At 46.2% G+C, this 21,456-nt stretch overlaps 1 protein-coding gene across 8 annotated transcripts in view; it reads left to right on the forward strand.

Annotated features, from left to right (window-relative positions):
- KIAA0232 (KIAA0232 ortholog) overlaps positions 1-19,791 on the forward strand; it is a 100,415-nt gene extending 80,624 nt beyond the window's left edge. For 5 of the 8 annotated variants that reach the window (XM_023206863.3, XM_023206864.3, XM_023206862.3 and 2 more), the window contains 4 exons: positions 1,447-1,515; positions 7,433-7,541; positions 12,473-12,570; positions 16,422-18,999. In XM_023206863.3, the coding sequence (XP_023062631.1) occupies positions 1,447-1,515; positions 7,433-7,541; positions 12,473-12,570; positions 16,422-16,601 (456 nt within the window). In that variant the 3' untranslated portion in view covers positions 16,602-18,999. Of the gene's footprint in view, positions 1-1,446; positions 1,516-7,432; positions 7,542-12,472; positions 12,571-16,421 lie in introns of all 8 variants that reach the window. The other 3 variants (XM_023206866.3, XM_023206865.3, XM_023206867.3) reach the window with 3 other exon arrangements.
- Positions 19,792-21,456: the final 1,665 nt, after the last annotated feature.

The following is a 21,456-nucleotide window of genomic DNA, read 5'->3' on the forward strand; positions in this document are numbered from 1 at the left end:
AAAAAAAAAAAACACCATGTATTATGCTTAAAGCAAAAACCTAACGTATAAGTGTTCCAACATTCAAAGCTGATGAATCAGGAAGTGGCTGCTATTAAAGTGTAGCAAGCCTGTCTAACTGACTCTTAGAAGTTGATCATTTTATCAAAACTTGTGTTTTCCATATAAAACAAATTATATTTCTATGGAGTTCTCAAAAATACATTGTGATACATGTAGAAATTCACCCACACCCCAAATGCAACAAAATTGCTTCTAAAGAACCTATAAAGAGGTGTCTTGCATTATACAAAGTACATTTTCCAGGAGCCGTGCGGGTTATATGTTAAGGCTATGGAATGAGGATAATACTAAGTTTTGTTAATGAGAGTTATTGTACCCCTCCACTGTATGCCCAAGAAATGGCTTGAAGTTAAACTGATTGTACAAGAAATAACACTTAAGACAATAACCTGTTTCACAAAAAAAAAGCATAGCAGTCTGCCCACTTTTCCACTGTTTCCGATATGTGAGTGCCTGGCCTTTCTCCAGAAACAGCTTATTTAATTTTGTTTTTGTTTTTGTTTTGTTTTGGGGACAGTGTCACTCTGTCGCCCAGGCTTGAGTGCAGTGGTGCGATCTCAGCTCACTGCAACCTCCACCTCCCAGGTTCAAGTGATTCTCTTGCCTCAGCCTCCTAAGTAGCTGGCATTAAAGGCATGCACCACCACGCCTGGCAAATTATTTGTATTTTTAGTAGAGACAGGGTTTCACCAGGTTGACCAGGCTGGTCTCGAACTCCTGACTTCAAGTGATCCACCTGCCTTGGCCTCCCAAAGTATTGGGATTACAGGCGTGAGCCGCCACATCCGGCCCAGCTTATTGAAAAAAAGAGATGGAGGTGTTTAGAAGTCATGCTACCTGTGGCCGGAGAGCAGATGAGTGTTGCCCTTCCTCCCAGCTGTCCTGCACACCCTCCCCACCATTGTGCATCCAAATCCTACCCATACTGTGAGACTTCCTTCATCTGCCACCTCCTTCACTGACACTTTTCCTAATTCCCTCTCTCCCCTGCTCCAGCCCCACTCTGCATCAGAATTAATTTCGCCCCCCTCTTAATTTTCATGCACTTTATGCCTCTTTTTGATCGCATTTTCCATTTCTCATGAGTTATTTATATCCTGGACTATAAGCTCCTTGTGGCTGTGGACCATGCCTTACTCATTTGTCGCATCAGAGTGCCCAGGTGTGGGGCTGCTTGCCTGTGATTCTAGGAAGCCCCCAGGTGACTTGAGAGTCATTGCTCTAATCAGCTACCTAGAGACCCGTAGAGGATGAATTTAATCCTTTTGAAACACTGCTAAGAAAAAAACCCAGTAATGTTGTTAGCCTTTATCTGTTTGTTTATTGCCCCATTTTTCATCCTTAAATATTCCTTCATGTACTTTGTATTTCACCTGGTTCCAGATTGGGAAGAAAGAAAAAGAGGAAAGAAGCAAGATTCTACATACCACTACCATATTCCTTCGCTTTCTAGTATGTTGATGTATTTATGTGTTATCAGAATTCTGGGTTTCCTTGAAAGGTCTTAGCTGCCAAAAACATTCCCAGAGGACATTCTGGGATGGTCTGATAGTTTAGATGTTGCCAGCACTGCTCTCTCGGCAGCGTTGTTACAGTTCAGAAGCCGGGTTCAAGCTTACTTCATAGATTCATCTGAGATATGGAAGAGGCTGAGAGAGTGACCTGAAGGGACAGTTTGGGGCCAGCCTGGTACTAGAACCTGTATCTTTCTGTTCTGTCACATTGTTTGGTCAGTTTTAAAGGTGCTTTTAAGAGGATGTGCTTCCGACCCTTTTCCTGAGTCAGTCCAGTCTTTTCAGAAAGCAGTCTGGGAGGCATGTTTGAAGATCAGTAGAACCCCATCTATTTCAGACCTAGATGATGAAACTGTAGGATTTCCAATAGAACTGGTGTCTAAGAGCATGAAAATATGATTATTTTCCAAAGTTTAGTGTAGTTCAATTCAGCAAACATTTAGTGAATAGCTGTTTACATGCCTGTTGCTAACGTAGGTGTTCTGGGTGAATGAGACTTTGTCCTTGCCCATACAGAATTCAGCGTAGTGAAGATGACCAACTTGTACCATGTTACTTCTTTTAATTGAAGTAAGTAATTTATTCATGTGGTTCAAATTCAGAAGTTACAAATGTATATGTACATACACAGTGAGAGGCTCCCTCCCCAGCAGCAACCACTAGTGTGAGGTCTGATGTATTCACCAAGGATATTTTTTGCACATATAGACAAATAAATGTTCACATGTATTTCTTCCTATTTTTTCTTTTTACTGAAATAGTACTTTATTGTAATCACCCTTCCTTTTTTTATTTTCTGCATACTATGCCATTGTATGGATATACCATAATCTGCCTAGTCAGTTCTTTATCTTTTAGGGCATTTGACCAATGCAGTTTTAGGTGCTGTAGGTAGAATGGCGGAGGGGAGCACAGAATGCTGTGGGAACCTGCAGGAGAACCCTCCTAGCCTGTGAAGGTTGAGGAAGGCTTCTTGAGCATACCTGAGTGTCCAGAGTAGAAGGAAGGAGGCAGGGCGGTCCAGGCAGAAGGAACAGCAGAAGCAAGGGTAAAGAGATTTGAATCTGCTGATGTGTGCAGGGCAGCTGTGAACAGTTATCTTATGGTCTCTGGAGTATAAACCGTACAGTTAAGAGTAGCACAGATGAAGCACAGTGTGCCTTGGTATCTGTACATACATTGGTGGTGAAAATGTTCTTGTTGTTTCCTTGGTTGCCAACTTAGTACCAAGCACCTTGAGGCACAGAAAATAAGCAAAAGACTTAGTTGCTGTCTTCAGGGAATTTCAGTCTACTCAGGAGAGGAGCTCACTGTGCTGTGGAGGTCAGCAGGTCTGGAGGGACAGAAAGGCTCTGATGAGTAAAGAAGGAGTGGGGGTCGGGGTCTTCCTGGTGATGTGCCACCCAGCCCATCTATGTTGAGGCCTCTGTCACCACTGTCCTACTGGACGCCCATGTAGACCTCGTGCGGTAGGTGATTTTCCCCACTTCTGAAGACACATAGGCTCTGACAGGTGAGACAGCTGCCCCAGATCCCAGTGTGAGGGACAGGCAGAGCATCTTCCGCCGCCCTGCACCTCTGTGAACTGAGGAAGGCTCACACCAGCGGTTCTGCATTTCATTTGTCTCTGTTGCACTCAGCACCTCTTCATTGATGTTTCATTTCTTCCTTCCCAGAGAACAAGGTACATGGAAGTCTTGCTTCTCCTGGTGTGACCCAAATGAGAGCTGATTGTGGCAAAGGGGCAAGATTCCCAGAGTCAAACTAAAACCAGGCACCTTTCTCATTACCCAAACTAGGAGTATTTTTGGAGAGTGTAAAGCTTGGAGCCTTTGTTTCCTTCACCGAGCTTCCACCTTCTAAAGAATTTCTGAATTTTACTTCTGTTGCTAAAAACATTTCTGGTTAGGCTTTTTGGATTAAGTTTATGTCTTCTTTTCACTGTTTCATTCATTCATCAACTATTTCTTAAGTACCTGCTCGGCCAGGTACTGTTCTTGGTGCTGGGAATAAGTAACAAAGCTCTCGGTGCTGGTGGTCACATCCCACCTTGGGGAGCTGACAATAAACATGTTAAGTTATATAGTGTATTACAGTATAAATGCTGTTGGAAAGGAGGAGAGCTGGGCGAGGGGCATTGGGGTTGGGAGTGATGGCAGGAGTTGGCTGTGTTATGGGCAGTATGAGAACAGGCTTCCTCGCCAAGGTGCAATTTAAGGAAATACTTAGAGGTAAGAGAGTGAGCCGAGAGGATGCCTGGCAGGAGAGGGAGGGCAGCACTGAGGCCGCGGCTGTGCCTGCCTGTCCATGACAGCGACGTTCTGATCTGCTTTCAGCTTCCTCCATTGTCTCTTCATTCTTTTCATTCCCAGCTACACCAGAAGTTGAATTAATACATTAGATGGTGTATTAGATGAACATAGCATGATCCAGCCTAGAAGTTACAAATGACTGAGAGGAGAGATGTCATGACAAAATACATATTCCTTGAATATGTTTTTTTTTTTTTTTTTTTTTTTTTTTTGAGACGGAGTCTTGCTCTGTGGCCCAGGCTGGAGTGCAGTGGCCGGATCTCAGCTCACTGCAAGCTCCGCCTCCCGGGTTTACGCCATTCTCCTGCCTCAGCCTCCCAAGTAGCCCGCCTCATCGCCCGGCTAGTTTTTTGTATTTTTTAGTAGAGACGGGGTTTCACCGTGTTAGCCAGGATGGTCTCGATCTCCTGACCTCGTGATCCGCCCGTCTCGGCCTCCCAAAGTGCTGGGATTACAGGCTTGAGCCACCGCGCCCGGCCGAATATGTTTACTGAAGTATAAAACGGGACAAGTAAGTCCCTGCCGTAGGAATTGACATTCAAATGGAGGATGCAGAAAAAAGACCCCCAAATTTATGGTAGAAACTGGTGTGCTCTTCACAGTGGCTTCAGCAAGAGAGAGAGAAGAAATGATGTATGAGATAGTCAGAGACTGTTGGCCTGGGGGGACTTTTCTTTACATCAGCAGACACTGAGTATCTACTTTGTGTGGGGGGCCCTGTACTTGGAGATGCAGAGATGAAGAAGACATGGTCCTGCCCCTCAGGAAGCTTACGGTCGGGTTCTGCTGGGATCTAAACTCCTCTTGGTTCATGCTGCCCCTGCTCCCCAGGTGCCTGGCCCCTCCAGCCTGCTTTCCCTGGCCTGTCCCATTCCCCGCCATGAACTCACTTCCTTTCTTGATGTTAATCCTCAAGAAAGGATGAAAAGATAAGCAGTATATTTAAACTGATCATTCCTGCAAAGAGCCTTTTCTTTCTCAAATAAGAGACTGTTAACCTCTAAATCCATTTATCTTCAGTAGCACCTTAGGGAGCTGATGGACAGAGTTCTGACCGGGGCACCTTCCTTGCTCCCCCTGAGCAGCACCAAGGAATCTCACAGGACAGGCTCGACCTTTCTAAGAGGTCTTAGAGTGTAGGGAATTGCAGGCCAGGTGCTGTTAGCCACCTTGGAAGAACTGCAGGCCTTGTGTGGGGCCGCCTTGTTTGCAGGAAGCCCAGCCCTGTCCATTCCCCTGGCCCTAGCGTCTGTTTATCCCAATTTTTATTGTTAGGATAAGCTGTAGGAGAAAATAGCAAAGGTTAACTTGACTTCTCTGGGTAGATAGTACAATTCTCCTTCAGTTTCTGACTTAGGAGTGTTTCCGAAAAGTTAAGTGAAAACAAAAGTTGGAAGTGTTCCCCTTTTAGTTACATGACAGACACTCATTACTGAATTGAACAGTTTTAGACCCATAAATAAGTTTAAAGTGTAACAAAATCCTATTAGGAAATTGATGATCGATTTGTTTCTAAAACACTTTAGATTTTAAACTTGAACACGTAATGAAATGTCCTTTTTTTTTTTTTTTTTTTTTTGACACGGAGTCTCACTCTGTCACCCAGGCTGGAGTGCAGTGGCCGGATCTCAGCTCACTGCAAGCTCCGCCTCCCGGGTTTACGCCATTCTCCTGCCTCAGCCTCCCGAGTAGCTGGGACTACAGGCGTCCGCCTTGTCGCCCGGCTAGTTTTTTTGTATTTTTTAGTAGAGACGGGGTTTCACCGTGTTAGCCAGGATGGTCTCGATCTCCTGACCTCGTGATCCGCCCGTCTCGGCCTCCCAAAGTGCTGGGATTACAGGCTTGAGCCACCGCGCCCGGCCAGTGAAATGTCTTTTAAAGCAGTGAAGATGGGTGCGGTGTTCACAGACCTCTCCACTGAGCAGATGTCTGCTGGGAACGCAGCATTAGGGGATGTAGGTGGTAGAAAGATACAGTGGCCAAGCCTCACCCTGGGCGAGCGAGCTGGTGGCAGGCTCACCGTCTCAGGCACAGTGAGGAAGGCGCACAGAAGGGGGTTGCCCTGACTGCTAGCATGCCAGGTATACATGGTGACTGAAGCTGCCACAAGTCTTCTATTGACCACACTACAAGGACTCTCCTTGGTCACCAGTGATAGCTGTTGTCTGTCTGCCATTGGCCACACTATCCAGTTCTCACTGGCCAAGCAGGTGGGGCCCAGCCAGGACTTGAGAATCCCACTGGGAAAGGACGGATCCTGGGTTCAGGCTGGGTCCCTCTCCTGGGCCTGGGCAACTTCCAGATGTGAAGGATGTGAGCCTCTCCTGCTCTCAGGAATCATTCTCATCTCATTTGGTTGGCTGTCTCCTATTTAAATTTGAATCATGGAATTTGAATTTGTAATTTGGTTTTAACCTTAGTTTCCTTCTGGTTCACACCTAAGCAAGATAATTTTAAGACATTTAGGTCAATAACTCTGCCTCTAAGAATTTCCGTTGGGCCAGGGGTGGTGGCTCACGCCTGTAATCCCAGCACTTTGGGAGGCCAAGGCAGGTAGATCACCTGAGGTCACAAGTTCGAGACCAGCCTGGTCAACATGGCAAAACCTTGTCTCTACTAAAAATACAAAAATTAGCCAGGGTGGTGGTACATGCCTGTAGTCCCAGCTACTCGGGAAGCTAAGGCACGAGAATCATTTGAACACTGGAGGCAAAATTTGCAGTGAGCTGAGATCGCACCACTGCACTCCAGCCTGGGTGACAGAGTGAGACTTTGTCTCGAAAAAAAAAAAAAAAAGAATTTTCTTTTATTCCATTTCTTCTTTTACTTACTTCTGCCTGAGTATATGAGGGAGAAGAGGGTTCCCCCTGCTCTCTTCAGAGCACCTCCTGCCAGTAAAGGCTCAGGGCTTCCCCGTTATCTCTGTGCACTTGTGGAACCTAGAAGTTTGCCTTACCTGGGAGCGTATTTATTACATTATATTTTTGGCTTGTAAGAGTTTTTTTGGTTGAGATTTTCAAGTTGCTTCCCATCTAAGTACTTCTTAAGCAATACTTTATACACTCTGAACACGCTGGCTTTTAAAATGCACCTTTTTCAGGATTGTATAAAAACTCACCAGTTGACTGGGCATGGTGGCTCATGCCTGTAATCCCAGCACTTTGGGAGGCCAGGCTGGGCAGATTGCTTGAGCTCAGGAGTTCGAGACCAGCCTGACTAACATGGCAAAACCCTGTTTCTACAAAAAGCACCAAAAATGAGCCAGGCATGGTGATGCCCGCCTGTAGTCCCAGCTACTTGCAAGGCTGAGGTGGGAGGATCACTTGAACCCTGGAGGTGGAGGTTGCAGTGAGCCAAGATAGTGCCACTACACTCCAGTCTGGGTGACAGACCCAGACCCTAGCTCAAAAAGAAAGAAAGAAAAATCAAAAAACCTCACCAATGTAAAAGTTCTGGGTTTATAATCTATAAATAATGCTTGAATATTCTTCCTCTAACTTGAGAGTTTATATGCTTTTTCTATATTTGGTTTAATCTAAACAGTTCCCTGTATTGAACACTGATATACAAGGAATAAATAGAAGTCAAGAAAAACAGACCTGGTGGGAAAAAGCCTTGTACTCTCCTCTTTTTCCTGCATCAGAGTGTGAAGGTAAGGAGACCTCTTCGTTCATTTATTCATTCCAATTTGTAATTTATTAAGAGCAATAATTTCTTTTTCTATGAACATCAGTCCAGGAAACATTTACCAAGAGGTTTCTGTGTGGGTGGCACTGTGTCATGCACTGGGACACAGACGAATGAGAACTGGGTCCTGCTCTGAAACAGCCACAACCTGATGGAGGGGAAAGGCATAGAAATACATCCAAGCATTACTGACCATGGATGAGATGTGTATAAGCCACCATTGAGTCACAGAGGAGGAAATAGCGGGCAGTCCCTGTGAAGAGAGTTGCCTGCACAGAGGCAGGAGGGTCACAGCCAGGGGAAAGCACAGGGCCCCATGGCTTAGCTGAGGCGGGAGAGACAGACACGGCAGGAGCCTGTCAGAAGGTTTGAGGGCTTGGCTAGGTTAGGTAGCATCTAACATGCAGGAAGGGAACGCCGTTCACAGAATTTAAATTGGAGGTTGTCAAGGTCCAATGTTGTTGAGAACAATTCTAGTAACAGAGTGGAAATGGAATTGAAAAACTGAAGGGTATTGGCCAGGGTTTTAGGCTCTTGAAGTAGTTCGGGAGCCATAAGCTAAGGGCTGGACTGAGGTCGTAATCGCAGGGACAGAGAAGAGGAAACAGGACCGAGAGGTTTTGTAGAGGAGGAGCTTGTTGATGACTGTGTGTGAGGAGTAGTTATGGGAGTGTAGGTAAAGAGGGAGACGGGTGGGCGCTGCTGATACGGTGAGGAAGATTTTAGTTTAGGGTATTTTTGGATGAGCAGTCTGTGAGGCCTTCCAGGTAGACTCCCGGAAGTTATTAAGAAACCCTGACTTGAAATTTTGGGAGAAGTAGGAACTAAGGATGCAACCAGAATTGATCAGCTCAGGAAGTTCAGCTTGTCCAGATTGTGGTCTCCTGGACTTCTGTTGGCTACCACATTTATTCAACAACAGCCTCCTGTCAGAGCCCTGAAGGGGTTATGCAAATCTCTTGCATTTAAATTTATGGGTTCATGTTTGTCACATGCCCTCAGGTAATTTGTAGTTAGTGTGGAGCCAAGTGACTTCTCTCACTAGCTACGATGCCCTGCACACGCCTGTGCTGTCCTCAGAAAGCCTTCCTGGCATTCCTCGGCAGCATGAGCTGTAGCTGATGGGATGGAAGGCCAGATCGGCCAGGTTGACTCTTTAGGAGTGGAGCGTGTGCTATTCTCTGGTCTGTAGCCACAGACAGCTTCCCAAGACCCTGCCTTCCTCCTTCCCAGAGGTTCAGCTGGGTCATAAGGAAAGTGTAGAGCTGAGTCTTCACTGTTAACGTCTTTGTTGATTGAACAGCATTTATTAAAGGCCCATTGCTGCTGCTGCCCTACCATTGGCTCATATCTGGACAGCCTTGATTACGTGCAAGGTGCTCTCAAGCTTTTATATAATTCCCACAAGAACCTTAGGAGATGCCCCCCGCTGGTTTTCAGATGAGGAAGCTGAGTCTCAAGTTTAGTACTGTAATTTGCCCGAAATCTCAGTGAACTATTAAGCATGGGCTAGAATCTAGGTTGTGATTCTTGTGGTCCAGAAGTTTTGCCCTGTACAGCAGCTCCCTGCGCTTGGTACCAAGGTAGATGCCAGGGCAGTAGGAGCACAGACCTTCCCTTCATGTGTGTCCAGTCTGGTAAACTGGGCAAGTGTAAGACATAGACACAGTTAATGGAATGCAGGTGGGGTGTGGGTGGCCAGAGCTGGGCCACAGAGGGCCTCTGAGGAAGAGCTAGCAGGGAGAGGAGGACGCCACTTTGTGGCGAAGAACCAATTCCTTGCAGTGGCATAGGATGATTTTCAAACAGAGTTCATGTTTCTTTATAAAGGGCAACCTTGGCACCCTTAGTCCAGCTTTCTGTCATTAGTTAGTAAAGAATCCAGTTCCAACTCTTAGCTCTGGGTTCCTGGTTATCTGTACATCTCTTAGTAGATACTGGTGTTTGTACGTAATATGTTTGTTTGTACAGTGAAGTGCTGTATAGAGAGACTCTTCGTGCATAAATGCTGGTCATTACTTCTTTTGAATGACCTTTAGCTCGCGGTGTGAGTTCAGTCCCTGCATATTTGCCCTGTAGCATCATGAAGCATCCTTCTTTAGCTTATGTGGGTTGGGGTATGTAGTCTCAGAAGGATAGCCGAGAAAACAGGTAATCACCTACCCACTCAGCAGAAGTGGTGGGGACTCCTGATGCTTCTAACGTTGCATATGGTTCGTCACAAGCAGGTGCTGCTCTGAGCCAGGGGCTGACCTGGGAGCTCACAGCATCTCTGGAAAGGAAGAGTAGCATTGTCCCCTTTACAGTAAGGCGGACAAGAGGCTCAGAAAAGAGGCAGCTTGTTGAGGTACCCATATAAGAAAGCCCAAGCTTTTTGCAGTCTGCCACCTGCTGGCCTTGCTGTGTATTCATGTGTGCATCCATTCAGCACTTGGGTTAGGCACTGCTCTAGACTCTGGGGATGCATAGGCAGACAGATCGTGGCCCTGTCCTCCTCCTGCTCAAGTACCTTCTCAACAGGGACTTAAGGAAATAGGGCACAGACCATGTGACAGCTGGGGCTGCCTGCAGGGAGAGGTGCCAGGCAGCAGTGGCTTGTGCAGGGGCAGGAATGCATTGGGTATGCCCCAACATGACTGGCAAAGAGGGGATGGCATGGGAGTGTGGTGGGGATGAGGCCAGCCAGGCAGCTGGGAGCCAGACCACAGAGGGCCTTATAGACTGTGTGCACCAGCAGTGCTGTCCCAAACAGCAGTCTCCACAGCTCACGCCCCTGGATTTTCAACGCTTTCAAGACTCAAGTAATATAAGTGTCTGGATGATTTTAGCATTAAAGACAGAGAGTCCTGCAGGGAAGCAGTATAGACAGTCGGTAAAGGGCTCAGGATTGAGAACTGTATTGGAGTCCAGAGTCTCTTTGCCCAGCTGTTAGGCTTTGGGTGCTGACTGAACCTTTCTGTGCCTCTGTAGTCTGTATGTATAAAAGGAGGCTAGAGGAATGTCTTCGTTGTAGAGTGCCTAGAACAGTGCCTGGCATGTCATCATAGCCTGAAACAGGGTGGCAGTCAACTTGAGCACCATGAAAACTATCAACAGCAGTTCAGCATCACCTTTTCCAAGTACCCTGTGGCATAGTAAAACCCTCTTGTATGTACAGAATTCCTAAAGCAGGAAGAGAAAATGAAGGAGTGGCATGTGGAAATGGGCCTGCCTGCCTCTGAGCATATCCTCATCAAGGAAACCATGTCCTCCCCACTCCATGCCCCTCAGCCAGTATAAGTGGTGGCCAAATGGAGTGGGCCATGGGGTGAGAGGTCAGCCAAGGAAAAGATGCCTCCTTAGGAGAGATGAAGCCAGCCTCAGCAGAGGACACAGGGCATCCTCCCCAGCTGCCCTAGGGTGACCATGCCTCCAAGCCTGTGGCTTTGATCAGCAGTGGTCATAGGTGTAATGTGTGTGCCAGGTACTGTGCTTGAGGCTTCACCTCTTTGAATTTGCACAGAAATGTAGGAGGGAAAATGGTGATGTTCTCATCTTAGAGATGAGGATACTAGGGCTCAAAGAGGTTAATTAATTTGCACAAAGTTACATCACAAGTAAATAGCGTGACCTGGAATTGACCGAAGTCTGTCTAATCCCAGAGCCTGGGGTATTCTCATGAACTTCAACTAGTAACTTGGAATTCTTGGAGCCATCAGAGTGAACAGAAGCTTGTGGAGAGTCTTCCATGTGGCCAGTGCAGCTGCAGGCAGCAGCCCAGCAGGGTCTAGGTGGTCTTACCCTTGGCAGAGCCTCGCTACCCTGTGCCAAGTAGAAGGGCGCAGCAGTCACTTGCTCCAGCCTTGTCCTTTGGAGTGTTGTGCAAGGGGTAGGCATGCCATCTCATCAAACTGCCTTGTGGTAACTCTATGGCAGGGGCTGGGGGGTGTGATCTGCTTTTGAGGATGTAGATGCTCAAGGGTGTTAAAGGACTTTTGCACCATGAATGTCAAAGCCAGAGTCCAAAACCCTGGCCAAGTTCCTCCTTTTCCTCTGCACTGTGCCTCTGCCCCAGCTGTGTTTCTCATGGAGGTAAGGGGAGTAAGAGGCTGTTCTGGATGAAGACCAGCAGTTCTCAGTGCATTAGAAATGCTTGGGAGCAGTTCTGCCTTTCAGAAAGTGCCCAGCCCCTGCCCGGGACAGTTCATTTGGAATCTCTGGCAGGAGTCTAAGCCTCTCTAAAGCCCCCAGATGATGAGAATATGCAGCCAGGGTTGAGAACCACTGGGCTCATTGGATTTATTTGATTTCTTCTCATCCCAGTTTCTTTCCCGTTTTGTGGGCCATTTGCCTGATGGAATCGCTGGCACCATTTCTTTTCTGTAGTCATAGATGAGATACATGGTTCAGTATGTTGTTGAGCTGAGGAAGAACACACAAGGACGTGACCCTGTGTTGTTTCTCCATCGCGTTCCCTCCTGTCTGAGCTGCCTTCGTTCTTCTGTTCTCTGAACGTGCTGTGACGCACCATCTGTCTCCTCCTTCCATTTGTTGTGGAGGGCATGGGCCCTGTGGGTCTCTCTGTCCTGTGTTCCCAGGGCCGATCACATTACAGGTGTGAATAGAAGCTTGTCCAATGAATGTCTCCTGGTAGAATAACAGGAGTATATGGTTATGCTGGCCTATTTTTTTTTTTTAACTCACTAAACCAAGAATTTTTGTCAGTGTAGCGTTTTTTTCTCTTACACACCTGCCTGGCTGTGCTTTCAGTGATGACTTAAAATCTCCAAAGGATTGGGAGACCTAACTGATCTAACTTTTTAGTGAAAAGTGAAACAAGGATGTATGTTTCATAACTGTGTCTTAATGGAATTTCCCCCTTTCCCTCTTTTCCCTTCTCCATTCAAAATGATTAAGAATGTTACACAAATGCCAAGGGAGAGAGTGGTTTAGAAGAATGTCCAGATGCTAAAGAGACACCCAGTAATGAAGAGCGCCTGTTAGATTTTAATAGGGTAAGTGGACTGTCCTCCTCCTCCTCATGAACTTACCAACAGCCACCGCCTCCACTTGTCCCTCTAGTCAGACACCTGGGAGCCATGTGAGTGGACCCCACCTCCCAGGAACCAGCCAGGTCTGCGGGTGCGGACTTCCTCTTCTCTGGCCTTTGTTTGGAGTCTGCATTATCCCTGCCAACCCCCTTGACTGTTGACTGCCAGCGCTTCCTGAAGAATCCCCAGCTCTCTCCCCAGTCTTGGCTCCACACTACTGCCAGAGGGCATTGTATTACAAATGCAGAGCTGGCCCTGTTGCTCCTTGGGTGGGCACTCTTTTCATCTTTCTTTTTTCTTTTTTTTTTTTTTTTTTGTTTACCTAGTAAGTGGGAGACCCAGCCTTGTTGTCTTTGAAAAGCGTGCAGCCCGAGGCAGCCTTGCCAGTGTGCTGCTTGCCGCTGTCCTGGCTTCTGCAGAACCATCCTGCCCCTTCCGTGTCCTTGCTGCACTCTGTGCACAGCTCTTCTTGTTGCAGCCAGAGCATTTTCCTGCGTTCAATTTCTGCATGTCTGCCTCTTCCACAAGCCCCTGGGCACCGTGAAGGCGGGTGCAGGGCCTGTGCCTGGTTTAGTGTAGTCTTAGACCTTCCCCAGTTAAGCAGGCAGGCAGGCAAATGAACCTAAGGAAAATTTGTTTTCTTTAGTATGAATTGTCAGTGTATTAGGGTTCTCCAGAGGGACAGAACTAATGGAATAGGTATATATATAAAGGGGAGTTTATTAAGTATTAACTCGCACAATCACAGGGTCCCACAATAGGTCATCTGCAAGCTGAGGAGCAAAGAGAGCCAGTCCGCATCCCAGAGCTGAAGAACTTGGAGTCCAATGTCAGAGGGCAGGAAGCATCCAGCACAGGAGGAAGATGTAGGCTGGGAGGCTAGGCCAGTCTAGTCTTTTCACGTTTTTCTGCCTGCTTTATATTCTAGCTGTGCTGGCAGCTGATTAGATGGTGCCCACCCAGATTGAGGGTGGGTCTGCCTTTCCCAGTCCACTGACTCAAATGTGAATCTCCTTTGGCAACACCCTCACAGACACACCCAGGATCAATACTTTGCATCCTTCAATCCAATCAAGTTGAGACTCAGTATTCACCGTCACACGTCCACCCCTTGTCAATTTGAACCCATCTCCTGAAATTATACATAATCTTCAAATAAAGACAATAATAAGGTCATAATTATACCTAACATAATACAGCTATCCTTCATACAACCAGAAAAGCACCAACCCCAAACCCAAATACTATTACATAGCGTTAACAATACTTAAATGGTGATATGAAGTCAATAAATCTTTTTTTTTTTTTTTTTTTGAGACGGAGTCTTGCTGTCACCCGGGCTGGAGTGCAGTGGCCGGATCTCAGCTCACTGCAAGCTCCGCCTCCCGGGTTTACGCCATTCTCCTGCCTCAGCCTCCGGAGTAGCTGGGACTACAGGCGCCCGCCACCTCGCCCGGCTAGTTTTTTGTATTTTTAGTAGAGACGGGGTTTCACCGTGTTAGCCAGGATGGTCTCGATCTCCTGACCTCGTGATCTGCCCGTCTCGGCCTCCCAAAGTGCTGGGATTACAGGCTTGAGCCACCGCGCCCGGCCGAAGTCAATAAATCTTATGTCAGCCGGGCACAGTGGCTGACACTTGTAATCCCAACACTTTGGGAGGTTAAGGTGGGCGGATCACCTGAGGTCAGGAGTTCAAGACCAGCCTGGCCAACATGGCAAAACCCCATCTCTACTAAAAATACAAAAATTAGCTGGGCATGGTGGTGCACGCCTGTAATCCCAGCTACTTGGGAGGCTGAAGCAGGAGAATTGCTTGAACCCGGGAGGTGGAGATTGCAGTGAGCTGAGATCAAGCCACTGAACTCCAGCCTGGGTGATAGAGCAAAACTCCATCATTCATACATACATACACACATGCACACACACACATACATACGCATACATACATAAATCGTGTCCCATTATAAAGGACAAAACAAAATGAGATTTTCTTAGTACAAGTGTATACATGCACAAACATGTTTTTAACAAAAGAAGGAGGAAATACTGAAGACAATTACAGTCCTGGTTTCTGCAGCTGGTCACATGGTCGTAGCTGGTATTGATGCCTACCTTCTTCTACTACCCGTTCTGTATTCCCTTTACCTTCAGCAAGCACCTCAGCAGGTCGTGGTTTTTTCCTGGTGGAGTGACCTAAACCTTCATTCCTGAAGAGTCTGGGCCATTTGTATCCTGTCTGGATGGGGCTGTTGTAGTTTCCCATTAACTTTAATCACAGGGCACGTGATCCAGTGGACACTCAGTATTCACCACCAGTCAGTGTCCATTCAGGTCCTGTGAGAACTGACTGCCCAAGCACCTGTAGCATCACTGTCCATGTCCTGCTGCCCACTGACCTGTCCGGCTCCACACATCAAGGCAGACATTTGAGGCCCCCACCAGCTCTCTCCTCAGTGACTAGTTCACATTATCCTCCCAGCCTCAAACCCCAAACCAAGACGTGTTCCCCAGTCCTCTCTCTCATCTTCCACACACAGTCCGCCTGCCAGTCCTGACCGTTCCACCTTTCAGCCACTTCACATCCTCCCACTTCTCCTCCTCTCCATCATTACCACTTTGTTCAAGCCACTGTCCCTGCTCCTGAACAGCTGCCATGGTATTTTCTTTGTCCTTCCTGCTTCCGTCACGCTTTCCAGCCTTCTCTCCGCACAGTAGACAGATTGACCTCACGAGCAGTAGCTTGTTTAGTCCTCACAACAACCCTGTGAGGTGGGTACTGTTGTCATGCCTGTGCTGCAAAATAGGAAACTGAAGCACAAAAACATCAAGCACCGTGTATCCAAGGTCAGAGAGCCACAGATTCAGTGTGGACCGGAACTCTGAACCTCAGCAGTCTGCCTCTAGGACCCATACTGCTAACCATGATGTCGCTTTGCTGTTGCATTTGAGACAGATCCAAACTCCCCACCACGCCTCTACAGCCCTGTATGTTTTGCCCCCATCTGCCTTTGACTTCATCTGCCTCTGCTCTCCCCTTAGTCTGTGTGGCTTTTCTGTGCTTCTACCTCAGGGGTTCTCAACCAGGGACAGTACTGCCATGTGGAGATGAGGTGGCAGTGCTGCTAGTTACTATGGCACGGTGAGGGGAGCTTTGGTAATGACTGTGACTGGGGGGGGCTACCACTGCGTCTAGTGTCCTGGGGTCCAGAGATGCTGACCGTCTGGTGTAGGGGGACAGTCCCACACAACAGAGTGTTGGCACCTCTGCATGGCTGGCTTCTCAGCTGAGCAGGCCTCTTCTCAAAAGAACTCCCTTCCCAACCACACCTGTCCGCAGTGCCCCCCTCGCCATCTGTACCATGTTACTGCAGAATCCCTTCCCAACCACACCCGTCTGTGGTGCCGCCCTCACCATCTGAACTGTGTCACTGCAGCTGGCACGTGTTGGTTTGCTCGTTCATCTCCCCGGCGGGCCTGGCATGTCCCTTGCACTGCTGGAGTCCCTGTGCCCAGTAAAGCTCCTGGTACGGAGCAGGTACTCAAAGACTTCTGAAAATGAAAGCGTTCTTTATCCTCCCCTGACATGGCTAACATTTTGTCCAAGTGACTGAACATGTGCAGTTAGGATTTTGGATCCTTCATGGATCAGAGGAGAGAGGCGGTTTTGCTCTGAAACAGTGAAACTGCATTTTTCTAACTCCACAGGAAAACATCTATGATTTGTTATTTCTTTGTTGTATATAAATACAGTATCTCATCCTTTTAAAAAAAAAAAAAAAGTCTTTTTGATCTGTTGAAAATTGTTTTAATCTTAGGTGTCTTCTGTTTATGAAGCAAGATGTACAGGAGAGAGAAATTCTGGAGCGAAGTCAGATGGCTTCCGCGGGAAGATGTGCTCCAGCACCAGCTCCACCTCGGAAGAGACAGGCTCGGAAGGCGGAGGCGAGTGGGTGGGCCCTAGCGAAGAGGAGCTCTTTTCTCGAACTCATCTCTAAACCTGCAAAATAGTACAAATTATTGTTTAAAAATGATATGTGATGGAAAATTACTCTTCAGTGAGACCTGTTAATCTAAAACACCAACTTAGATTTCCTCTCCAATTAACTGATTCAGATCGGTAATAATTATCTTTCTCTTCTTGCTTATTTTAGAGTTGAGGACAGCTATCCTGTTAAAAGATTTTTTTTTTTCCCAGCTGTTAAATTCTTGGCTATTTGAAATAGACTAGATTGTGTTGTCAAATCAAGAATGGGTGTGCATGTGCTTGTCTTAGAAGTATCACTGCTTTTTGCATCTTAGCTGCAGTTAATTTTCCTTCTAACTGCGGTTACATCACTATGACCTTATTAGCACTGCAGTGTCAACAACCACTTCTGCTCTTCAGAGACTTTAGCTTTGGAGCATTTAGGCTTTGTTCTCCAAGAACTGGGAAATCCTGTTCTTACCCTGCGGTGGCTCGATGCCTTTCTGAAGGCGAGAGGGAAGCGTGGGTGACTCAGCGGTGGTCTCCATTCAGCAAAACCTCATGTATATTTGAAGTAGGAACCACAAGGGTGTGCTTTTCGAGACTCACAAAATACTGTGTTTTCTATCTTAGGATTTCTTTTACCCTAAAGTATCATGGAAGATACTATGGTTTGTGACTTTTCTTGCTAACTGAAGAAGCCAAGGATTTGGGGTGTGGGGTCGTATGCAAGACACAGTGGGGTAAGGGTGCGTACCCCACCCCTTACCTGTTCTCATACTGCAGTTACATTTACACCAAAACCCCATGCAGGGTTCTGTGTGGTGAGTGTCACATATGTGGTAAGGACCTTAGTTGCAGTTGCAGGTTGTTATTTTCTGGTGACCTGTGTTGAATTGAAGCCCCCAAAACTTGAAATTGTGAACATTTAACATGCAGTAAAGGCCACCTCATCACCCAGAGAAATTTTTGGCTGCTGCAGCTAGCCGCTCTTTGGCTGTGATGTAGTATAGCTTCGATCTCATTTTGTGTTTGAGAGAATGTTCTGGGCAAGTTCTGTGTGTGGTGGGTTGGGGCGGGTAGAGTCATGAGTTTTCCACGTCCCTGTGTGGTGGCTGTGCTGACTGTCGCTCTGTGGGACTGGCTCCCAGTTCTCCTTGGTGAGCCCGGGGAGCCGGCGCATCTTGTGAGTTGTGTCTGTGCATGGCAATCCGCTCCTCCAGCTCTCATGGCATTGTGCCACAGGCTGAAGCCAGGAGGAGCAGGATGCGCAAAACCTAAACATTTTACATTGTTTTTCTTTTTTAACCAACTCATTGTTTAAAAAAAAAAACAAAAAAAAAACACAAAAAAACACCTAATCTGTGAAATCAATGTAGCATGTCCGGAACATCGGGAATGGCAGAAAAGTCTGATATGGTCTAGACAGCTTCACCACTAATTTTGGCAGGCAGTAAACACACATATAATTTATTAGCTGGGAGCTGAACTGGCTGTGAAATCTATGATTTGCTTTGAACATTTGGGTTTTGTTGCCTTCTTCTTAATTGATAACACAGAAAGTACCATCAAAGACTGTGGAGTCATTGAGGTTCTGTGTGTCCTCACCGAGAGGGACCTGGCGTGCCCGCCGGGTTGATCTTCCCACATGTTAGGGTTTATTTTTATACAACACATCTTTTGACACTTTAAGGTGTGTGTGTGTGTGTGTGTGTGTGTGTGTGTGCGCATGTGTAAGGTTTTATGTTGCTGTTATTTATTTACAAACTTCAGATACGTTTTTATGTATTTTTCATTCTTCTGGAGCTTCCTAAAAATTGATAAGCATCTGCACTGAAATATAATTTAACAGCAAAGATAAAAAAGGATTGAAAGTTGTAAATTCCTCATATCACTACAGTGACGATTATTCTAGAAATCGTTGCTTATGTAGCAAAGACCAAATAAATCGATTTCAGACACAACCTTGAGCACAGTTGATTTTGGACAGCTGCTGTTTATTAGGAAAGGGCTCCAGGTGGCGAAGGTGCACACTTCCTCAGACGCGCGTGAGGAGATGCCGCACCTTCCACAGGTGAACGGGACGGATTCGAAGTGAGCAAAGGGATTCACAAATTATGTATTTATTTGTTTTCATAGTTAAGTAGCTGAAGCTCAGAGGCTTTCAGCAACAGAGATGAAAGTGTGGTTTTTTAGTTTTGTGAATGGATGATCACAAAGAAAAAGCATTTTTAAAAAGTTGGCAAACGCTGAAACGCACTGTGGTATGAAGCGCATTGCATTTCTATTAGCACTGAAGCACCAGTTTCCATTCCTGGGCTGAGATTGCTTTCCCCGTGGTTGTATTGTTCTGATTTCACGTTCACCAGAGTAACTGATTTTTTTTGTTTTCTTGTGGAGTTAACACCAAATAAAAATTGTAAAAAACAGTTTGTTGTTTTTATTTCTCATAGCAAAGCTTCTTTTGTAAAAAAGTCCAGGTTCCTTTCACTCATGAGCATCCGTGGAAGAGCGAGGGCCCAGGTTACATTCGTTCTAGATGGAGGTCATTTAGCTCTCCTTGCAGACGCTGCTAAACACATTGTGCAGCTTTGCTAGAGAAGAAAGTGGTGTGACCTGCTGAGAAATGAGTGACCCTCCCCATCTCACCCCCGGCACACGCAGGGACTGCTGCCAGAGTCTGCAAAACACATAGCATTTTTGTCCGTAGATGGTACACAAAGCTCAATCTTTTTGTTTTCTTCTGGGGAAAAAAGTAAATCTTTATATGTTAATATGATTGATATTCATTGTGGAAAAAAAATCAGTGTGTTTTTAAAGAAGTCTAAGGGCAAAGGAAAACTCGTATGTCCTTCTGTCCTCTGAGACATTCACTGCTAACATCCGTGCCAGCCCTTTCCAGGATGGTGAATGCACAGTGTATATGAATGCATACAGAGAGAACTTTACATTACAGAGTATACTATACTTGTTCTTCTGTAACATCAGAAATAGGTTTTTACTCAGATGTCTTTTCATGTCAGGAATTATAGAACTACATAATTATTTTTATAGCTGTATTATGTAGATTTAACAGGTTCCTCATTGATAAAACAATGTTTTTTTGGTTGTTTATTCAGTAACTGAATAACGTTTCTATGGACATCCGTAAACATGTTTGAGGGGACTTTTAAAAGTTCATGGAAAATGGAATTAAAAGAAAAATAAAAATATAAACTTTATTCCTCAACATAAGTTCCATCAAGTTCAAGATACTACTATAAGACATAATACCATAATATCAACCATTTAGTCTATCCCTAAAGAACTGAGGGTCCTGGAAATTTCTCCATGGCAGTGTAGTCTCTACATTGTGAGCTGAAGAAAAATGGGTGCCCTTTACAGACTTCTCAGATTAGGAAACAAAGTCAGAAGAAGCCAAATCAGGACTGTAAAGTGGATGCCTTATGATTTCCCATTGAAACTCTTGGAAAATGGCTCTCATTTGCTGAGAGGAATGAGCAGGAGCATTGTCGTGGTGGGAAAGGACTCTGGTGAAGCTCTCCTAAGCATTGTTCTGCCACAGCGTTGGTTAACTTTCTCAAAACACTCATAATCTCAAAACACTCTTTGGGCATCTAGAAAGTCAGCGCACACACACACACACACACAGTGCCTTGAGCATCCCAGAAAACTGTTGCCCGGCTTCTGCTTTTGACCGGTCTGCATTTGCTATGAGGAGACCCCTCCCACCTGTTGGTAGCCAGTGCTGTGATCACAGTCATGTTGCCTTTAGGATTGCGCTGGTAAAGCCATGTTCCATCTCCTGTTATAGTGCTCAGAGGAAATGCTTTAGGATCTTGATTCCTCTTGTTGAGAATTTCCCTTGAAAGCTCTGCTCCTGTCTCCAGCTGATCTGAGTGCAATGGTTTGGTAGCCATTGAGTGGCAAGTTTGCTCAAGGTGAATTTTTCAGTCAGATTGTATAAGCTGAACCATCTGACATGTCGATGGTGTTGGTGTTGTTTCTGCTGTTAATCATTGTCCTCTTTGGTTCAGGCATGAATGAGATTAATTTTTTCCTCACAAATTGATGAGGAGGTCTCGTCTTCACCATTGTCTCATCCCTTCTTAAAACAAGTTACCCATTGGCAAACCTGATTTTGGCTAGGGGCAGGGGCATTGTCCCCATAAGCTTTTTTGTAAAAAAAAAAAAAAAAAAAAAAAAAAAAAAGATTTCGGGCCAGGTGAGGTGGCTCACGCCTGTATTCCCAGCACTTTGGGAGGCCGAGGTGGGCGGATCACGAGGTCAGGAGATCGAGACCATCCTGGCCGACATGGTGAAACCCCGTCTCTATTAAAAATACAAAAAAAAATTAGCTGGGCGTGGTGGTGGGCGCCTGTGATCCCAGCTACTCAGGAGGCTGAGGCAAGAGAACTGCTTGAACCTGGGAGACGGAGGCTGCAGTGAGCCGAGATCGCACCACTGCGCTCCAGCCTAAGCAACAGAGCAAGACTCCGTTTCAAAAAGAAGTCATTGATTTCACCGTTCTTCCAGCCAAGCATCACCCTAAGTTTGATGTCCTTGCTTCAATCTGCAGCAGAATTCGTGTTGCTCTGATAGCTGCTCTTTTCAAACAGTCGTACTCTTCTTAGTGCCTCAAACTAGATCTTGTTAAGACATTACAAGAAGTTAGTACAAGTTTATTTTTGTGCAAAACAATTTTGAAATCTGTGCATAGCTATTTTTTGGAGACAGTCTCACTGTGTCACTGAGGCTGGAGTGCAGTGGCATGATCACTAATCTCAAACTCCTGGGCTCAAGTGATCCTCCTGCCTCAGCCTCCCTAATAGCTGGGACTCTAAGCACACCTCACCATGCCCAGCTCATTTTTAAATTTTTTGTAG

Source organism: Piliocolobus tephrosceles, chromosome 3, assembly GCF_002776525.5.
Source record: "Piliocolobus tephrosceles isolate RC106 chromosome 3, ASM277652v3, whole genome shotgun sequence".
Lineage (NCBI taxonomy): Eukaryota > Metazoa > Chordata > Mammalia > Primates > Cercopithecidae > Piliocolobus > Piliocolobus tephrosceles.